Here is a 15450-nt window from a genome sequence, read left to right on the forward strand (position 1 = left end):
AGCAAGGAGCTTTTGGAGGCCTTTTAATTGTTGACAATTGCTTTGCTTTGCTGTGCATTGTTTTGTACAAGTCAGTTCACGCGCTACAAGACGCGTCGAGTACGGGAGTGGGACTACCAAAATTAATCAAATAATCAAGAAGTCATACATCATCCATCCAACCGCTCACAGCCGCCTCACCTCTCTATAATTTTATGATTTTATCCCAAGCAAAATAAAAAATAAAAAAATTTCAACCCTCGAAAAGGGGAAGCTTCTGCACAAGCATATGATGATTGATGAAGGCCCAAAGATTTCCATGAACAATAGGTCCAATACTCTCATTGCAAACGAGTGAACTAATTAGACGTATATGATATACAAATAATAATTATAATTTTCTGTAGAAAAATATCTTCATTGCCATCCTTTTTTTTTTTTTTTAATTAATGAGTTTCTGATTACAGCTTTTAGGAGAAAGAGACAATTCCATACTCAATTAAAAACAATTTGATGCATTAATTAATTAATTTGATATATCTTTTTCATCAACTAGACAACAACGTTTTGCAATTTATTGGAAACAATAAGTTTTAGTAGGAATGACTTGGTAGAACAAACTCGAAAAATGTCTACCTTCTGTTTTCTCTCATGTCTGAATTCTTTCGTTACGTATATTATAATTTGAATAAATTAATAACACTACATTATCATTATCATAGGGCTATTGGTGCTGTGCTGTGTTGTAAACTGTGGAAGTGTACTGAATTAGCTTTGGGAAGCTATCTACAAGTTTTATTAACATCATGCATACGTTGCTTTAGCCTTTAGAGCACCACAACCATAGATCTCTTGAAAGTTGAAAGTATACAAATATCTGAAGTGATACCTTACCAATCAATAGAATAAAAGAAAACACCATAACCATAAGTAGTAGTTCAGTACGAATTTTTAATGAGAACTACCTTTAATTCTTTATTCTATGGCCTGAGTTCTTTATCCTTTGGGTGAGTGTGGAATCTGGTCCTTAAATTTATAGCATCTTCTTTGACAATCCAACAGAAAAAGAAATTATTCTGATGGGACCATCTATGATCTACGATGATCTACGTCAACAATGCAACATGTCCTCATCACTCTCTTCTACTTCGACTAACTTTCCACAGCTATGGCAAGCAATTGTATTTTCTAACAGTAACAGGGATATCAAACCAAAGGGTACCTGTATTGATTCCCACCAAAGAAACATGTCTATATACGCCATATTACATGGAAACTTGCCTCAATTTTATTGCCACTCAACTAACAAAACTATATGGTATTCCTGTGTGTGTGTGTGTGAGAGAGAGAGAGAGAGTCTAATTTAGTGAAACTGTAATAAAAATTATATGATGTTTTAGAATCTGTTCCGCTAAGTCTCTCAGTTACATCGGTTCCTTTCCATCTATCCACACTCCAAGTTGGGGTGAGCTTAAAGACTTACCTAACCAGCAGACCTCCCACCCAACCCAAAGGAAGTTGGTAGAAACAGAGGCCTTTCATGCCCAGTGATGCATTCTCTAATCCCAGCCAACACTCGTAGAGATTAAAAAAATACTCTTCAGTCTTCACTTTCTGATTTTCTACAGGTCTAACCAATCACTAATTCTTCGGAAAGTCGATTACAGCATGTCAACAATGATGAAGTAAAATATGAATGCACAACAACCAGCATGGCAGGTGAACCATACCTATATAGAGGTAAGTAGCACTATTCCAAGCCCAAAGAGACTCCACCCAAGACCAGAAGTCACCAACACTAATGCTACTGAAACCCTCGAATGCACCTTTCAACACTATAAAAGTAGCTGGTGGAAATCCAATAATCCCCAGAACAAGATTACAAGCCACCCTTGCAAATGTTCCCATGCTCCTCGTTTTAAAATCAAGCTTCAAAGGATGAGCCATCAAACACATTGGAACCATCAGTAACCCCCCAATTTCTGCTGTAGCAAAGTTAATGACTGACATGAGACACAAACCAGTGAAGGCAGCTGACATAGTCACTGATTTCAAGATAGCCCATTCTCCTCTTTGAGGTTGAAATCCATTGGCATGAGGAAATGGAGAAGCCAAAATCATGTGCATGACCATAAGGCTGAGTATTGAAAGCAAAACCCAAACTGAAAAGCTGGTTGTTGGGGTGAGACTAGGTATTTGGCAGATGAAATACGGGAGTAACGAAACAATGAAGCCCCACAAGTGGACAATAAAAGCTTTCTTTGCTGCATAAAGCCATTTCCATGATCTGAGAGTGATGCAAGGTTCATCAGCAGCAGTGGCTGAAGGAGCAGATTTGTCAATTTTTAGATTATAATCAAAGTTACTGGCATCAACATAGAGAGAAGCTGCCACCATTGGGAGTGGTGCAACTAGAAGTGCAAAAGCGATCATATAGACTCCCACTGACACAAATTTACCCGGAGACGTTAATAGGTATAAAAAAAATGACTGGTGAAACTTCTCTAGAAGGTTGTTTACTGAATGTATGACTCCTTCAATTAATCTGCATACAGAAATAAGAAAACCTCAATCCAAATTGACACAAAAATAACGAATCTTCATATTTATTGCTGATCATGGATGCAGAGAGAGTACAATACCAATATGACTTTGAGTTGAGAAACATTATAATAAAGGGAAAAAAAAATAGATTGTATCAAATAATACAAATTATATATTCGAAAATATTTAGGAAATGTCGATGTCCTAAGGACATTGAAAAGTGTTAAATGCTTTACAGGAACCAAAAACTCTTAGAAGACACATTAAGTGAAAGTGAAAATGCAGATAATCCACTTGTTAATCAGCAACTAGCAGCGCCATATATTTTCCATATGCCCTTTTTAAAAATGAAATACAACTATGCCTTCACCACACACAAAAAATAGTCATGGGAAGAGATATGATTACAAATAGTCTGGAAGAGATATGACTGAGCACTAACCGGCCACTTCTTAGAAGGAACTCATTTCGCCTGACTTTGTTATCCAAAGCAGAACCTTTGGGCGAAATTTCCAAAGTAATTGCATCTACTTGATAATCACGAAAAGCACCATGGGGACCAGTGGGGACACCCAAAGCCTAACATCAAGAAGAATACCTGATATAAGTATAAGAAAGCATACCCTTGCGAACAGATATTAGTACGAAAACATAAATCCTTCTATATCCTTCTTCATCAAATTTGAAGCTATAAAAAAAGAGAGAGATTCCTATTTGAAAGAACAAAAAGAAAAGTAGGCCCACCTGGTAGTACAATGAACTTGCCAGCGTAGCACTGCCCTCAATATAATCTGCAGCTGGGATACCAAATTTCCATTGGGGATTTAAGCTTCTAGCCAAATGTCCTAGTGATTCAAATATTTCACCCAAAATCTTGAGCCACTTCAAGTCAAGAAAAGACCACAATTTCTCCACCTTTACCCGCAAACCTTGCCTATGTACTGCTAAATAATTCACAATATTGATGAGGTCAAGATTTGGCATCTGCCCATTGGATGCCTCTGCATAAATGGTAAGACTGTCCTCAAATGGTTCCCTTCGATCTGAAACCTTAATGACAAGAGCTGCAGCCATGGTGCCGGCGCGTTTAAATCCATCATAAATCATCCTTTCCGTAAACAGGTTCTCTTTCATTTCGTATAGATTATTGTTTTCAGGACACATTTCTGCATCCAGTGTGCCCAGTCCACTGAATACGGGTGTGTGATAGTCTCTGAGCCAAGCAGCAACAGCAGCATACTCTCCAAATTGGGAATCTGCAACGAGCCATATAACGTCCTTGGCCAGCCAAGGAACTCTGGTGAGCAAGGAAAATACTGAGTATGCAATTCCCAAAGATAAGGCCTCATTCTGGTTAACTTTCACTGAATTGAAAGGTGTCACCAAGACGATAGCTTCCTTCCCATCACCACGTGGTGCTCTTATAATTCCAACAGTGTTGATACCATGCAATGCACAACTGATATTCTGCTCAATGAGTCCAGAATCAGGGCTAGAAAAGAAGTGCAGCGGGTGAAACTGATTTAATGGAGGGTGGAACTTGTGAAAACTAACTTCAGCGCCCAAGTTTGACATATACTGTGCTATGAGTTTTTGACTTCCTCTACAAAAAAATAAAAATAAAAATAAAAAACAGTTAAAGAACTTGCAACACAAACAGAATGTGAAGTTGTTCAATGCTCAAAATCTCCTTGGCTTGATTTGATAATGAAATGTCGGAGTAACTCTGAGCTTGGCTATAAACAAGCCAAGCTCAATACGATCTTCAAAGTTGATAATTTTAAGATGTGCCTGAGCACCCTACCATTCTAATTGGATCAATCTAAAAGAATTTATTATAACACAGGATTTTGCAGTAGGTAAGATAGCAATGTCTACATACAAACTAGAGCTAGTACAAAAATAAAGCAGGTGAAATTTCAATAATGAAGTGAAGCACATACATTCGTGAGCCACCGAGAGGCTTGGAATTGAAAGCAGTCAAATCCTCTACCAATCGATTTGCCTCTGCAACCTCTTGATTGGAAAGCATGGGAGTCACAGAGCCTGATGATAAGTAATCGCAACATGTTAATAAATCACGACCCACAAACAGAACTGAATCGAGAGAGAGAGAGAGAGATGGAATTTGGACCTGGCATAAGGGCATTCTCGGAAATGTAGGTGTTCTTGGCGAGAACTGGAAGCAGCAAAAGAGCCAAAACCCCCGCGGTGGAGAAAACGACACTGGGAAAGAGGAAAACGACCATGAATGAATGCTTACGGATTAATTTAAGGCCATAAATGAAATTCAAAATGAGAAAGAAGAGTGAGTGAGTGAGTGAGAGTACCTGAAGAGGAGGCTGTGGGAGATGAGGAAGATCCCCAACCGTACAATTGGGCGTTGTTTCCGTTTAGGGGTGGTCTCGCTCTCAGCCATGGTTTGGTTACTGCAAATGGGTTGCTTCCTCTCACTCTCACTCTCAGGCGCTTGCTTTGTATCAGAATTTCACCAACTGAGTTCGAGTTATTTATGGTGACTGGTTAGTGACAGTTTCTCAGACTAAGTCCATTTTGGGAAAGTCAGGAACAAAGACGAACATATGAAGCAGGAGGAGGCGATTCATTCGCTGTTTGGGTCTTCAGGACTCGGGTATTGGGCTTTTGGGTTGGTTTAAAAGTAAATTGGGCCGTATTGGAATCCAATAAGAAGCAGGCCAGGCCGAGCCCATATTGCTCGCGCCACTTTTATTTATTGTTATTAAACTAAAACAAAAAGGTTGCTTTTGAAATTAGAAACTAAAACCGATTAAGAAATTCTGTTTAGTTCCCTCCCTTTCATCAAAATGAGCTGTAATTATACTGGTATAATACCCTTTTTATTATTATTCATTCATTCATTTGAATTTTGCTGATTTGGAATGCTAGCTCAAGTCATTAAGCTATACCAAAGTCCAAACGGACCCTTGATAACCATTCTTCTGTTCATACTTGTAAGTGGTATATAAACATGCCCAGAACCCATTGTAATTTACTTTTCTCATCACGGTCGGAACATGCAAACTAATTAAGGATACCTTTTCTTCTAAGCAATTGATTGATGAAACTATGTTTTCCACTCTCAATGAAAGGAAAGTTTCATTGATTAATTGCTTAACAAGACGCTGTAAAAGTAATGGATTTCTTTAATATTAATAGTAATAGATTTCTGTTTCAAAGTAAATTCTATTTCAAATGAATATTAGAGAAATCCGTTATTATTTGAAATAGTATTGGATTTTTTTTACCATTTCAGACAACAACAAAAATTGGATTTCAATGGATTTCTTTACAACCATTTCAGTTGAAACAGTTCTTGATTTCTTTACAACCATTTCAATTGAAATGGTTGTTAAGAAATCCATAACTATTACTCAACTATTTGAACTATTTCACAAGTCAAATAGTTGGCAAATTTGCAGAAGCAGATATTTACTCAGAGACCACAAGTGGTGAGCAAAGTAAATCACCACCGGTTCTGGCATATGGTATGTGGGCATGTTTATATACAACTTAGATTAAAGAATAGAAATCCATAATGCAGTCCAATAGCCGAAGAACCATGCCTATGAACACCAGATCTTCCTTAGGGTAAAACCAAAAAATCATAATCCACTTCACAATGCTGAAATATGTACAATTCTATAACAAGTAATGTATTTGATGAGAACTGATAAAATTGAAAGTAAGATTCACGACATCAGTATGCAACGAGAAAAGAAACAATTTTGGCTGTGATATCCCTTAGCTACCTAAACTGATCGAAGACATCCCAAAACAAAATTCAGTACTATAGAATTCTTCAGAAACAATCAGTAAACTTTCCACAAACAATCACTTACGCCTGTGAGCCTGAATAATGGTAGCATTATCAACTAAATAACAATGTTCTAGCTTCACCCGAAAGCACAATCCAATTAGACACCTGTAACTATCATAACCCTTTCTACTTCTAGGTATACAGAACCTACCAAAGCAGATATAAAAAGCAATTTCACTCTGCTAATCAGTGTTGTATTCAGATTGAAAACACTGTCGAAATGACATAAACTTGAACAGCATCCAAGTTCTCTGAATAACTATAATTTCATTTCCATTGTGTTTCCCAGCAATCAAACACAGAATCAAATATAAAACAGACATTGAGTTGCCTAAAAATGAAACAAACATAATCAAAATTCCATGCCAATAGCCGCATACAAACATAAAAATGGGCAATGGCACATAAAACCCATTTCATTTTTGCATAAGCAATTGCAAATGCATATAAATATGAAGTCTGATAACATGACATTAACTTGGGCAGCATCAGCATCCAAATTCCTAAAACTATAATTTCATTTCCATTGTATTCCCCAGCAATCAAACACAGAATCAAATATAAAACACAAAATTCCATGTCATAGCCGCATACAAACACAAACCCAAATACCATAACATAAAAAATGATCAATGGCACATAAAACCCATTTCATTTTTGCATAAACAATGTATCTAAAAATCAAATCCGATAAAATCTCAATAAGTAGCATTATATTATAAGACCATCACAAAAATCTTTAAAGACGATGATGAGCAAATCTAAACCGTACAAAACCTAAGCGGTGAGCACAACAGCCCCACCAGCCTCCTTGATCTTCCTCTCGGCGGTCTTCGAGACGAGCTTGGTCTTCACAAGCAAGGGCTGAGAGCTAGGCAACACGCCCTTACCCAACACCTTGAAGTAGCCGAACTGAGTGACGTCGAGCAAGGGGACCTCGTTTCCTTTGGCGGCCTTGTCCTTCACTTCCTGGGGTACCATCGACCAGAGCTTGTCGAGATTGACGATCGGGCAATGGAACTTGTTGCGCAGCTTGTGGAAGTACCTCATGCCGACTTTACCAAAATACCCCGGGTGGTACTTGTCGAAGAGGATGCGATGGTGGTGCATACCTCCGGCGTTTCCGCGACCGCCGGGGTGCTTACGGTGCTTCCCGATACGCCCGTGACCGGCGCTGACGTGGCCGCGCTTCTTGCGGTTCTTCTTCAAGCTCGTTGTCATGGCCGCTCTCTCTCTCTCTCTCTCTCTCTCTCTCTCTCTCTCTCCCCTTGTCCGCCTAACTAGGGTTTCGAGGAGCGGCTACGAAATAGTGTATATATGAGGCGCTAGGTTATGAAGGATATAAAGGCTAGGGGTTTAACTTGAACGGCGTCGTAGACTGTAAGGAAGGGAGGTGGGAGGAAATGGAAGAGTTATTTACACTTATATCCCCTTAAGTTTATTGTCTTTTACACATATCTCTTGTGGTTTTCAAAATTATCACATATAATCCCTATAAGAGAAAACAATAAATAAATAAAAAATAATATATTTGTATTGAGGTTGAACCTTACACCTTGAGTAATCTTATTAGGTCATTTTACTCCTTATCATGTTTTTTTACATATTTTTTCATTATTTTTCTTCTCACTGTAGAAGGTTATATGCAATAGTTTTGAAACTTCAAAGAGTGTATATGTAATTTTTAAAATTTCAAGAATTCTATGTGAAACGACGATAAATCTTATAAGGTATAAGTGTAAATAACTCAAAAATTAAATGATACAAGACATACCGTTTCTTCTTAGGCTTTATTTATGTTTTTCTTTTGGGGTTAATATTAGGAGCAGAAAATTCTCAGATAATATAACGATGTTTCATAATTCATTATGCATCCACCAAATAATTCGAATATTTACGATGAATAAAATAATGTTACATTATTCGAAATCTAAATTTGGTATACAAATATTATTATTATTCTATTAGTACGTATCTATTTGGGACTTCTATTAATACACATTCTTGTATGAATAAATCAATAAAATTTTAGATGCACCAACAATTAGCTCAATTTGTAGCTATTTGATTATTATCACAATCATTTTAATATTTTATCAAAATTTGTGTTTGTCTATATATTTGAGGCACAAAATTAATTTATCAAATATTAATTAAATAATTTTTAATTTAGTAAATTGTTTGCAATGATAATATTTGCATAATGACCTAAAAAAATAACGTTTATTTTATTAGATCACATTTTGAGCTCAAAAGGTTAGTTAACATTGTATGATCTTACAATTAGTTAACCCTAGAATGGCTATTGTATATTGTTATATTAGTTTACACTTTTTATCATCTAGTAAGTTTTTATAAACATCTTAAATAATGATTAGCGACGTATTATCTTATAACTAGCTAGCCATAAAGTGTTAATTAATATATATTATTAGATTATTTTACACTTCCCATACTCTCGTGAAGTCTTCAAAAACATCTTAATAAAACTAATGCTCGATCTATGGTTGATCGGTAATTATTCTTACAGTACGTTATATATGGCATGAATCATGGATTGTACAGTAAAGATTGATAGAAATCTAGCTCACTGTCTTTAACAGATAAATTGAAAGATTTAACAAGCTAGAATTGAAGAATGATAATTAATCAAGACAAATATATATAAATAAGTACCAAGACTAAATTACAAATTTACAATAATTAAACTTGTACGTACATGCATGCATCAATCATCATGATCATCATGATGTAATAGCAAAAATATTAGGACATGCAAGCTAGATTTGAGGATCATATTCGACAAGTATATTTTGCTCATTCCGAGTGTATCAAATGAATAGTAGTCTGGTCATTCTCATTTCCGGTGAAGATGAGAATGCCGTTGTCAGAAAATTACCCAAATAGCCCTTGGTAGCTCTCTAATTTGCACATGCACTTCCATTCCATGGACGTGTTCCAGTCGAACCTTTGCTCTCTCAACCCCTCTTATCCTCCCCCTCAAGCAAACGCAAAGCCTCGTCCTAATCTCAGCCCAAAACCCAAACCCCAAATCCGCATCGCTCCGAAACGACACCGCTTCCAAATCCAAAATTACAGAAATAGAAGAATTGGGATTTCGGAGGCTATTGAAAATGAAAAGCGGGTTGGCTCTCTTGGGTCAGTTTTTCCAGGCGGTAGTTGGTGGCGTTTAAGCGAGCACGAGGAAGACCAAAGCACAGCGGCGAAACCCAAATCCATTACGCTATTGAACGCTCTTCGTCGAATGTGGGATTTGGTCGAGAGTGACAGATGGGTTCTGTTTGTCGCCTTTGGTTCTCTGATTATCGCTGCGGTGCGTTCTCTGATTATATATATATATATATATATATATATGTTAGAGTTACTCTTCTATTAATATATTTAAGTGAAAATAATAAATGTCATATTTGATTTGGTGCTGTATTGTACGTCACATATATGTTGTTCATGTACCTTTTTTCTGTTGCATTGCAGCTTTCTGAGATATCAATACCAAGTACTTTGGCTGAATCTATATTTTCTGCTCAGAATGGGGATGCCTTGGTGTTATTTAGGAACTCAAAGTTTTTAGCTTTCTTGTGTATCACTTCAGGGATATGCAGGTTAATCCTTGTATTTTTCATTTAACATGCAAAATTAGTTTGGAAAAAAGTAACACAAGTTAATCGTTTTGATTCTTTTTTAATATTAGAATTGGATTAATTTGAGAATGAGATGCCTGGTTATTTACTATATTTCCATCAATCCTATAAATTTCAGCGGCCTGCGAAGTGGTTGCTTTGGGATTGCAAACATTTTGTTGGTGAGTCATAGATTCCCTCAATTCCTTCTCAATAATATAAAAAAGCAAAGAGTGCAATGCCTAACTGATCGATGAATCTCTATATATTGGTTCTTTTTTATTTTTTTGTTCAAGTAAATATTGGGGCATTTGTGCCTTTTCATTCCGTTTGCAAGCATCAAGTTTTATTAATCTTTTCCAGCCATTTTTACCTAATTTTTCCTGTACACCATCTGCACTTGAAACATTATACTGCACGCAGGTCAAGCGCCTCAGAGAAACTCTATATGCAGTTGTTCTTTTCCAGGTTCGTACGTGTTTCATTCAGCAACTGCAACAACTGGGTGCCAATTATCAAGAAATTTATTTAGGCAATATTAATTGATTCGCTAGCTTGATCTGTTTTTATTCAATACGTACGATACTCTATTTTGTTGTTATCTTTCATGTAGGATATATCCTTTTTCGACAGAGAAGCAGTTGGTGATTTAACAAGCAGACTTGGGGCAGATTGTCAACGATTATCTCTTGTTATTGCAAATGATATTCATTTAATATTACGCAATGTTCTTCAGGTTGTGGTTCTTCCTCTTCTCCTTCCCCAGAATGTGCATTTGATTTTGATAGTCTAGTTACATTTTTTTTGTGTGTATTCAGGGGACAGGTGCACTGATCAATTTGATGATTTTGTCTTGGCCTCTTGCATTATCAACATTGGTTATGTGTTGTGTTTCGTCTGTGATTTTTCTTCTTTATGGCCAGTAAGCTTCTCGACTTTCTCTGTTCCTTCTCTCTACTTTTCTACAAGAGCATTTATTGGTCTTGTTATTCTCTAAATATATACAATAACAAAAATAAGATCTTGTATAATTCTTGCATGCATGTGAAATTATATCACTGTTTTGTTGAAATCCTTAGTATTGATAAAGATATTGGAGTTTCAGACTCCTCCCTTTTAGGTTGATGTGCATAAGGTTTCACATGCCTGATTATAAGTGGGTCTAGAATCTGGATCTAGTCTTATAATCTAAATCTTCTTTAGCTTTGCATAGGAAATAAAGTCCTATTTTCCTTTTCTGAGGCATTGTTCCTCTACTTGATAGTAAACCTTATATTTAGATTTGTTTGCCTTTTATATATAGGTACCAAAAGAAAGCTGCAAAGTTAACCCAAGACTTTACTGCTGGGGCCAATGAAGTATAGGCAGAATATTGATCCAAGTTGCTCCAAAAATTTTGTCAATCTTCTTTGATGTGATCATTTTCCTATTTGAATGTAGGCTGCACAAGAAACACTTTCCTTGATAAGAACTGTTCGGGTGTATGGAACCGAAAGAAAAGAATTTGGAAGGCAAATATTTTACTATAAATTTCCTGTCAGGCATCTTTATTTTTACTGTTGTCTTTAAACATGACACAAGCAAGTTTGAGAATTCTGACACCCAAAGTGCATCCTATGTGATAATTAGGTTCAAGCAATGGCTAGACAAGGTAGCCTATATAAACATTCGAGAGAGTGTGGCTTATGGATTATGGAGTATGAGTTTCAGTACTCTTTATCGCTCGACACAGGTTTGCTTCTTCTTTAGTTAACTAAATCCTTAAGGTTTAGGTCTTAAGCTCTTTTTCCCCTCAATTCACCGTTTGCTGAGATGAGAAGGAAAAAGGCTTTAGGGAATAAAGGAAAATGGCTTTCATGTATTTTGGAGGTTGCAATTAAATGGAGATATATAATTTGACTCAATTTTGTCAAATGACATCTACAGGTTATTGCAGTGGTGTTAGGTGTAATTTCAATTCTGAGTGGTCATGTGTCACCTGAGCAACTAACTAAGTATGTACTGTATTGTGAGTGGTTAATTTATGCAACTTGGAGGGTCACAGACAATGTATCATCATTAGTGCAGTCTGTTGGAGCAAGTGAAAAGGTTCTCCAGTTATTGGACTTGTTGCCCAGCGATCAATTCTTATCAAAAGGTAGGCACTCTATCTCATGAAGGAGAAGCATAAATTTTCTTTTGATTAATGACTTGTAACCATGCTTAATGTAGTTGTAAACATCATACAGATGTTTTAGAAACTAAAACCTATGAATTTAATATTCATTATCCACCCTTATTATTTGGGTGCAAAATGAGGATATTGAAATTTATTCACAGTTAAAAAAAATTTACGTTATCTTTTGTATACACACAAGGAGTTGAGCTGACCAGGCTTGCATTTGGTTAACGTTATTCTTTTATGAAGAGTAAATCTCAGGTTTTGAATGTGTCAGTTTGATTGAAGTCAGTTTGGGAATTTCTATTTCTTGTGTGAGCTTAAACTAAGAATTATATATTAATAATTGGTTTCAGGCTTCCAGCGATCAAAATTATGCTTAGAAATATAAAATTATCTGGAATCATATATATTTTATAATGAATTCATATCTGTTTTAAATATATTTATCATTAAATGGAATCCCATTGTGTACAGGTGTGAAGTTGCAGAGGGTGATGGGACATATTCAGTTTGTAAATGTTTCGTTTCACTATCCTTCAAGGGAAAGAGTGTGTCTTTTTTTTTGGCCTAAATTATTCCAATATATCTCCTGTCTTGTTACAAATGTCATATAATATAACCCTTGTTCTAAAATTTGAACAGGTCCCTATCTTAGAGGACATAAATATTTCCATACAAGTAAATGAAGTGGTTGCAATTGTAAGAGATATCTTTGCTCTTTCATCATCATCCCTCTTAGAGCTCAGTAAAACTTAAGGACTGACTTGTGTCTAATTCTTGCCAAGGTTGGTCTAAGCGGTAGTGGAAAAAGCACATTAGTCAATCTTTTGCTTCGTCTCTATGAACCAATTAATGGTCAGGTAAGCTGCTTCTTTTTCTGAAATTTTGTTCATCTATCACTTAAAATAATTCATTGTGAATTTTCCATCAGTTCTGTTATTACATCTTAGACTGCCATCAAATTTTTCTGAAGGTCATTTTCCATAGATATGAAGTAACAGCAACACACTTCATCATGTAACAAAGTCTACCTTACTAACGTTTCATGCATCATGCATGTATTCCAGGAGCAGAAGTTTAAGTTTTCAAGTACTTGATTTCTACACCCATGTCAGCATACCACATAAGATAGCACACCACAACTGATCATATGCACTTTTGTCAAACTAAAAGTATATCTGATTAATCAATTATAGTGAAAAGAGGGTTATAAATTGTGTGCTCCTTTGTTCCTCAGACTATAGGAGAAATATAATGGAAATATATTTGGTTCCAAATTTAATGGGGAAAACTTATTTGATTGGGTTGTACAATCAAGGCTGCAATTAGCAGGATGTTAGCATTGGATCTAATGCAAGAAGTGCCTTTGATTTGCAGATCTATATTGATGGTCTTCCCCTCCGAGAGTTGGATATCAGGTGGCTGAGAGGGAAGGTTGGATTTGTTGCACAGGTTAGAATACACAAACTGCAACATTTACTTGACCTGAATATAAAATTGTAATCTAAGTTTAGTTTCAGACAGGAACCCCATCTATTTCATATGAGCATCAAGTCAAACATAAAATATGGTTGCTCTGAAGATATTAAAGAGGAAGATGTAGAGTGGGCTGCAAAGCAAGCCTATGCTCATGAATTCATCTTATCTCTTCCTGATGGCTATGAAACCCTCGTTGATGATAATTTACTCAGTGGGGGTCAAAAGCAGCGAATAGCTATTGCTAGGGCTATTCTTAGAGACCCTGCTATATTGATCCTTGATGAAGCCACCAGTGCTCTGGATTCTGAAACCGAACATTATGTTAAGGCAAGTACTTTCAAGATTCAAAGTATCTGTCAATTGATATTTATCAAAATAAAAAAGAGAAAACCATTCAAGTTGTGATGCTGGGTCACTGTTCCTGATAGCCTTTTATCTCTAGGGGGTTCTTCATGGATTAAGAAATGACATTAAAGCCAAAAGAACTGTCATTGTCATAGCACACAGGTGAATTCTCACTGCTGCCTTTATTTATTTTTTCTTTCTGTGAGATGTTCTGCATTATGCTGAGTATTCTTTTTCAGGCTTTCAACCATAGAAGCTGCTGACAGAATCATTGTTGTGGACGGTGGTCGAGTCATTGAGGTTAGGTGTTATTTATTTAATTAATATTGTAATTTTATTTAAAAAATTGTTGTCTTTCTAGTTAAGAAAGATGCATAAATATGTATACATACATACATACAGTCTGGTTACCATTGACTTATGAATTATGATTATTTGTGTATATGCAGATGGGTGATCACACAGAGCTCCTCAAGAAGGATGGCCTGTATGCAAGATTGGTTAGAGCTCAAACAGATGCTTTGGATTGATTTCAGTATCTGAGTTTAATGTATGTGGCTCAGTGGCCGCGCCATAGTGACTTAGTGGGTTCGCTTTCCTGTTCCTTTTTTTTGGGCAATGCTGTCTGTTCATTTATGCAGCATTAGTAGATGTCTATCTTATCCTTCTTTTGTAACACTAGTAGAATAGCTTTCATTACATTCTTTACCCAAGACCCAAGTTTGGATTCTATAGAAGATTACTTTTATTATGATTTCCAGTAGATAACAGCTAACAAGTAATCACACTTTCACCACCAGAAGTAAGAGAGAAAAAGAAGAAAAGAAAAATCATGGGCTTTTTAGGCCCAGAGTTGCTCAAGGGCTTCAGTGGAGAAATCTCCGGGCTGTGGAACTTGTTGGTGAGGAAGGCCTTTGGGTTCTTCATGGTTTTCTTTCACTATCTTGTTGTCGTTTTGGTCCTCCAATTCCATGTGCTTGTTCTCCAATTTATTGCTGTCGTTGATATTTGGTGGCCTCTGGACTACTACACCTTCATCAATTTCCTTGCGCTCAGAGGACGAGGAGGAGTTCATGGTTTTCTTTGATTATCTTTGTTTTCTTTGGAATTTGGAAATGGAAGCAGAAACAAATAGTAGTATATATATGGAAAGCTACAAGTTTAGCCTGGGTGCATCAATTAATGTAATAAGAAATAGTTATTGCTTGTTAGAGCATCTCCTCATCTCTAGATATATTAGCTTATTTTCTCTCAAAATTATTCTTCAACAAATTAGTTATTCAGTTAATTAATTTAGGATTTATTTTTTTGTCAACTAAACTTAAGTGAGAACTGAGAAGAGAGATAAAATATCTATAGCCAAAGCAACCTTACGGTCCTTACCTAAATGAATTTTTAAATTCTTTAAATGCAACTGTACAAATTTATCTCACATCACATAAACATAAGTACATAACTCATAA

The 15450-nt window shown here is 36.1% G+C and overlaps 2 protein-coding genes and 1 pseudogene across 6 annotated transcripts; 1 reads left to right on the forward strand and 2 right to left on the reverse strand.

Annotated features, from left to right (window-relative positions):
• Nucleotides 1-1185: 1185 nt before the first annotated feature.
• On the reverse strand, nucleotides 1186-5094 carry LOC147288796 (GPI transamidase component family protein / Gaa1-like family protein). Of its 2 annotated transcripts, XM_086240549.1 has the most exons (7): nucleotides 4854-5094; nucleotides 4658-4749; nucleotides 4467-4569; nucleotides 3268-4126; nucleotides 2966-3102; nucleotides 2439-2524; nucleotides 1186-2300 (listed from the first exon to the last, which is right to left on the reverse strand). In XM_086240549.1, exons 1-7 carry the CDS (start codon nucleotides 4940-4942, stop codon nucleotides 1651-1653), a joined length of 2016 nt encoding a protein of 671 aa, XP_086096675.1. In that variant the 5' UTR covers nucleotides 4943-5094; the 3' UTR covers nucleotides 1186-1650. The 2 variants fall into 2 exon arrangements, with proteins under 2 accessions (XP_086096675.1, XP_086096674.1); XM_086240548.1 differs by having other exon boundaries at nucleotides 1186-2524.
• A 1900-nt stretch (nucleotides 5095-6994) lies between these two features.
• Nucleotides 6995-7637, reverse strand: LOC147288797 (large ribosomal subunit protein uL15y pseudogene; annotated as a pseudogene).
• A 1555-nt stretch (nucleotides 7638-9192) lies between these two features.
• Nucleotides 9193-15195, forward strand: LOC147288798 (ABC transporter B family member 26, chloroplastic-like). Of its 4 annotated transcripts, XR_015121671.1 has the most exons (19): nucleotides 9193-9695; nucleotides 9857-9984; nucleotides 10142-10184; nucleotides 10426-10470; nucleotides 10616-10738; nucleotides 10821-10924; nucleotides 11306-11360; nucleotides 11443-11513; nucleotides 11632-11734; nucleotides 11929-12139; nucleotides 12638-12711; nucleotides 12806-12862; nucleotides 12949-13023; nucleotides 13541-13615; nucleotides 13688-13969; nucleotides 14085-14149; nucleotides 14227-14287; nucleotides 14437-14571; nucleotides 14788-15195. XR_015121671.1 is itself a non-coding variant. In XM_086239332.1 (18 exons), the coding sequence occupies exons 1-18, from the start codon at nucleotides 9294-9296 to the stop codon at nucleotides 14515-14517; spliced, it is 2055 nt and encodes a 684-aa protein (XP_086095458.1). In that variant the 5' UTR covers nucleotides 9193-9293; the 3' UTR covers nucleotides 14518-14747. The 4 variants fall into 4 exon arrangements, 3 of the variants coding, with proteins under 3 accessions (XP_086095458.1, XP_086095459.1, XP_086095460.1); XM_086239332.1 differs by lacking the exon at nucleotides 14788-15195 and having other exon boundaries at nucleotides 14437-14747; XM_086239333.1 differs by lacking the exon at nucleotides 14788-15195 and having other exon boundaries at nucleotides 12638-12675; nucleotides 14437-14747.
• Nucleotides 15196-15450: the final 255 nt, after the last annotated feature.

This window comes from Dryas octopetala, chromosome 4, assembly GCF_963921425.1.
Source record: "Dryas octopetala chromosome 4, drDryOcto1.1, whole genome shotgun sequence".
NCBI classification, from domain to species: Eukaryota; Viridiplantae; Streptophyta; class Magnoliopsida; order Rosales; family Rosaceae; genus Dryas; species Dryas octopetala.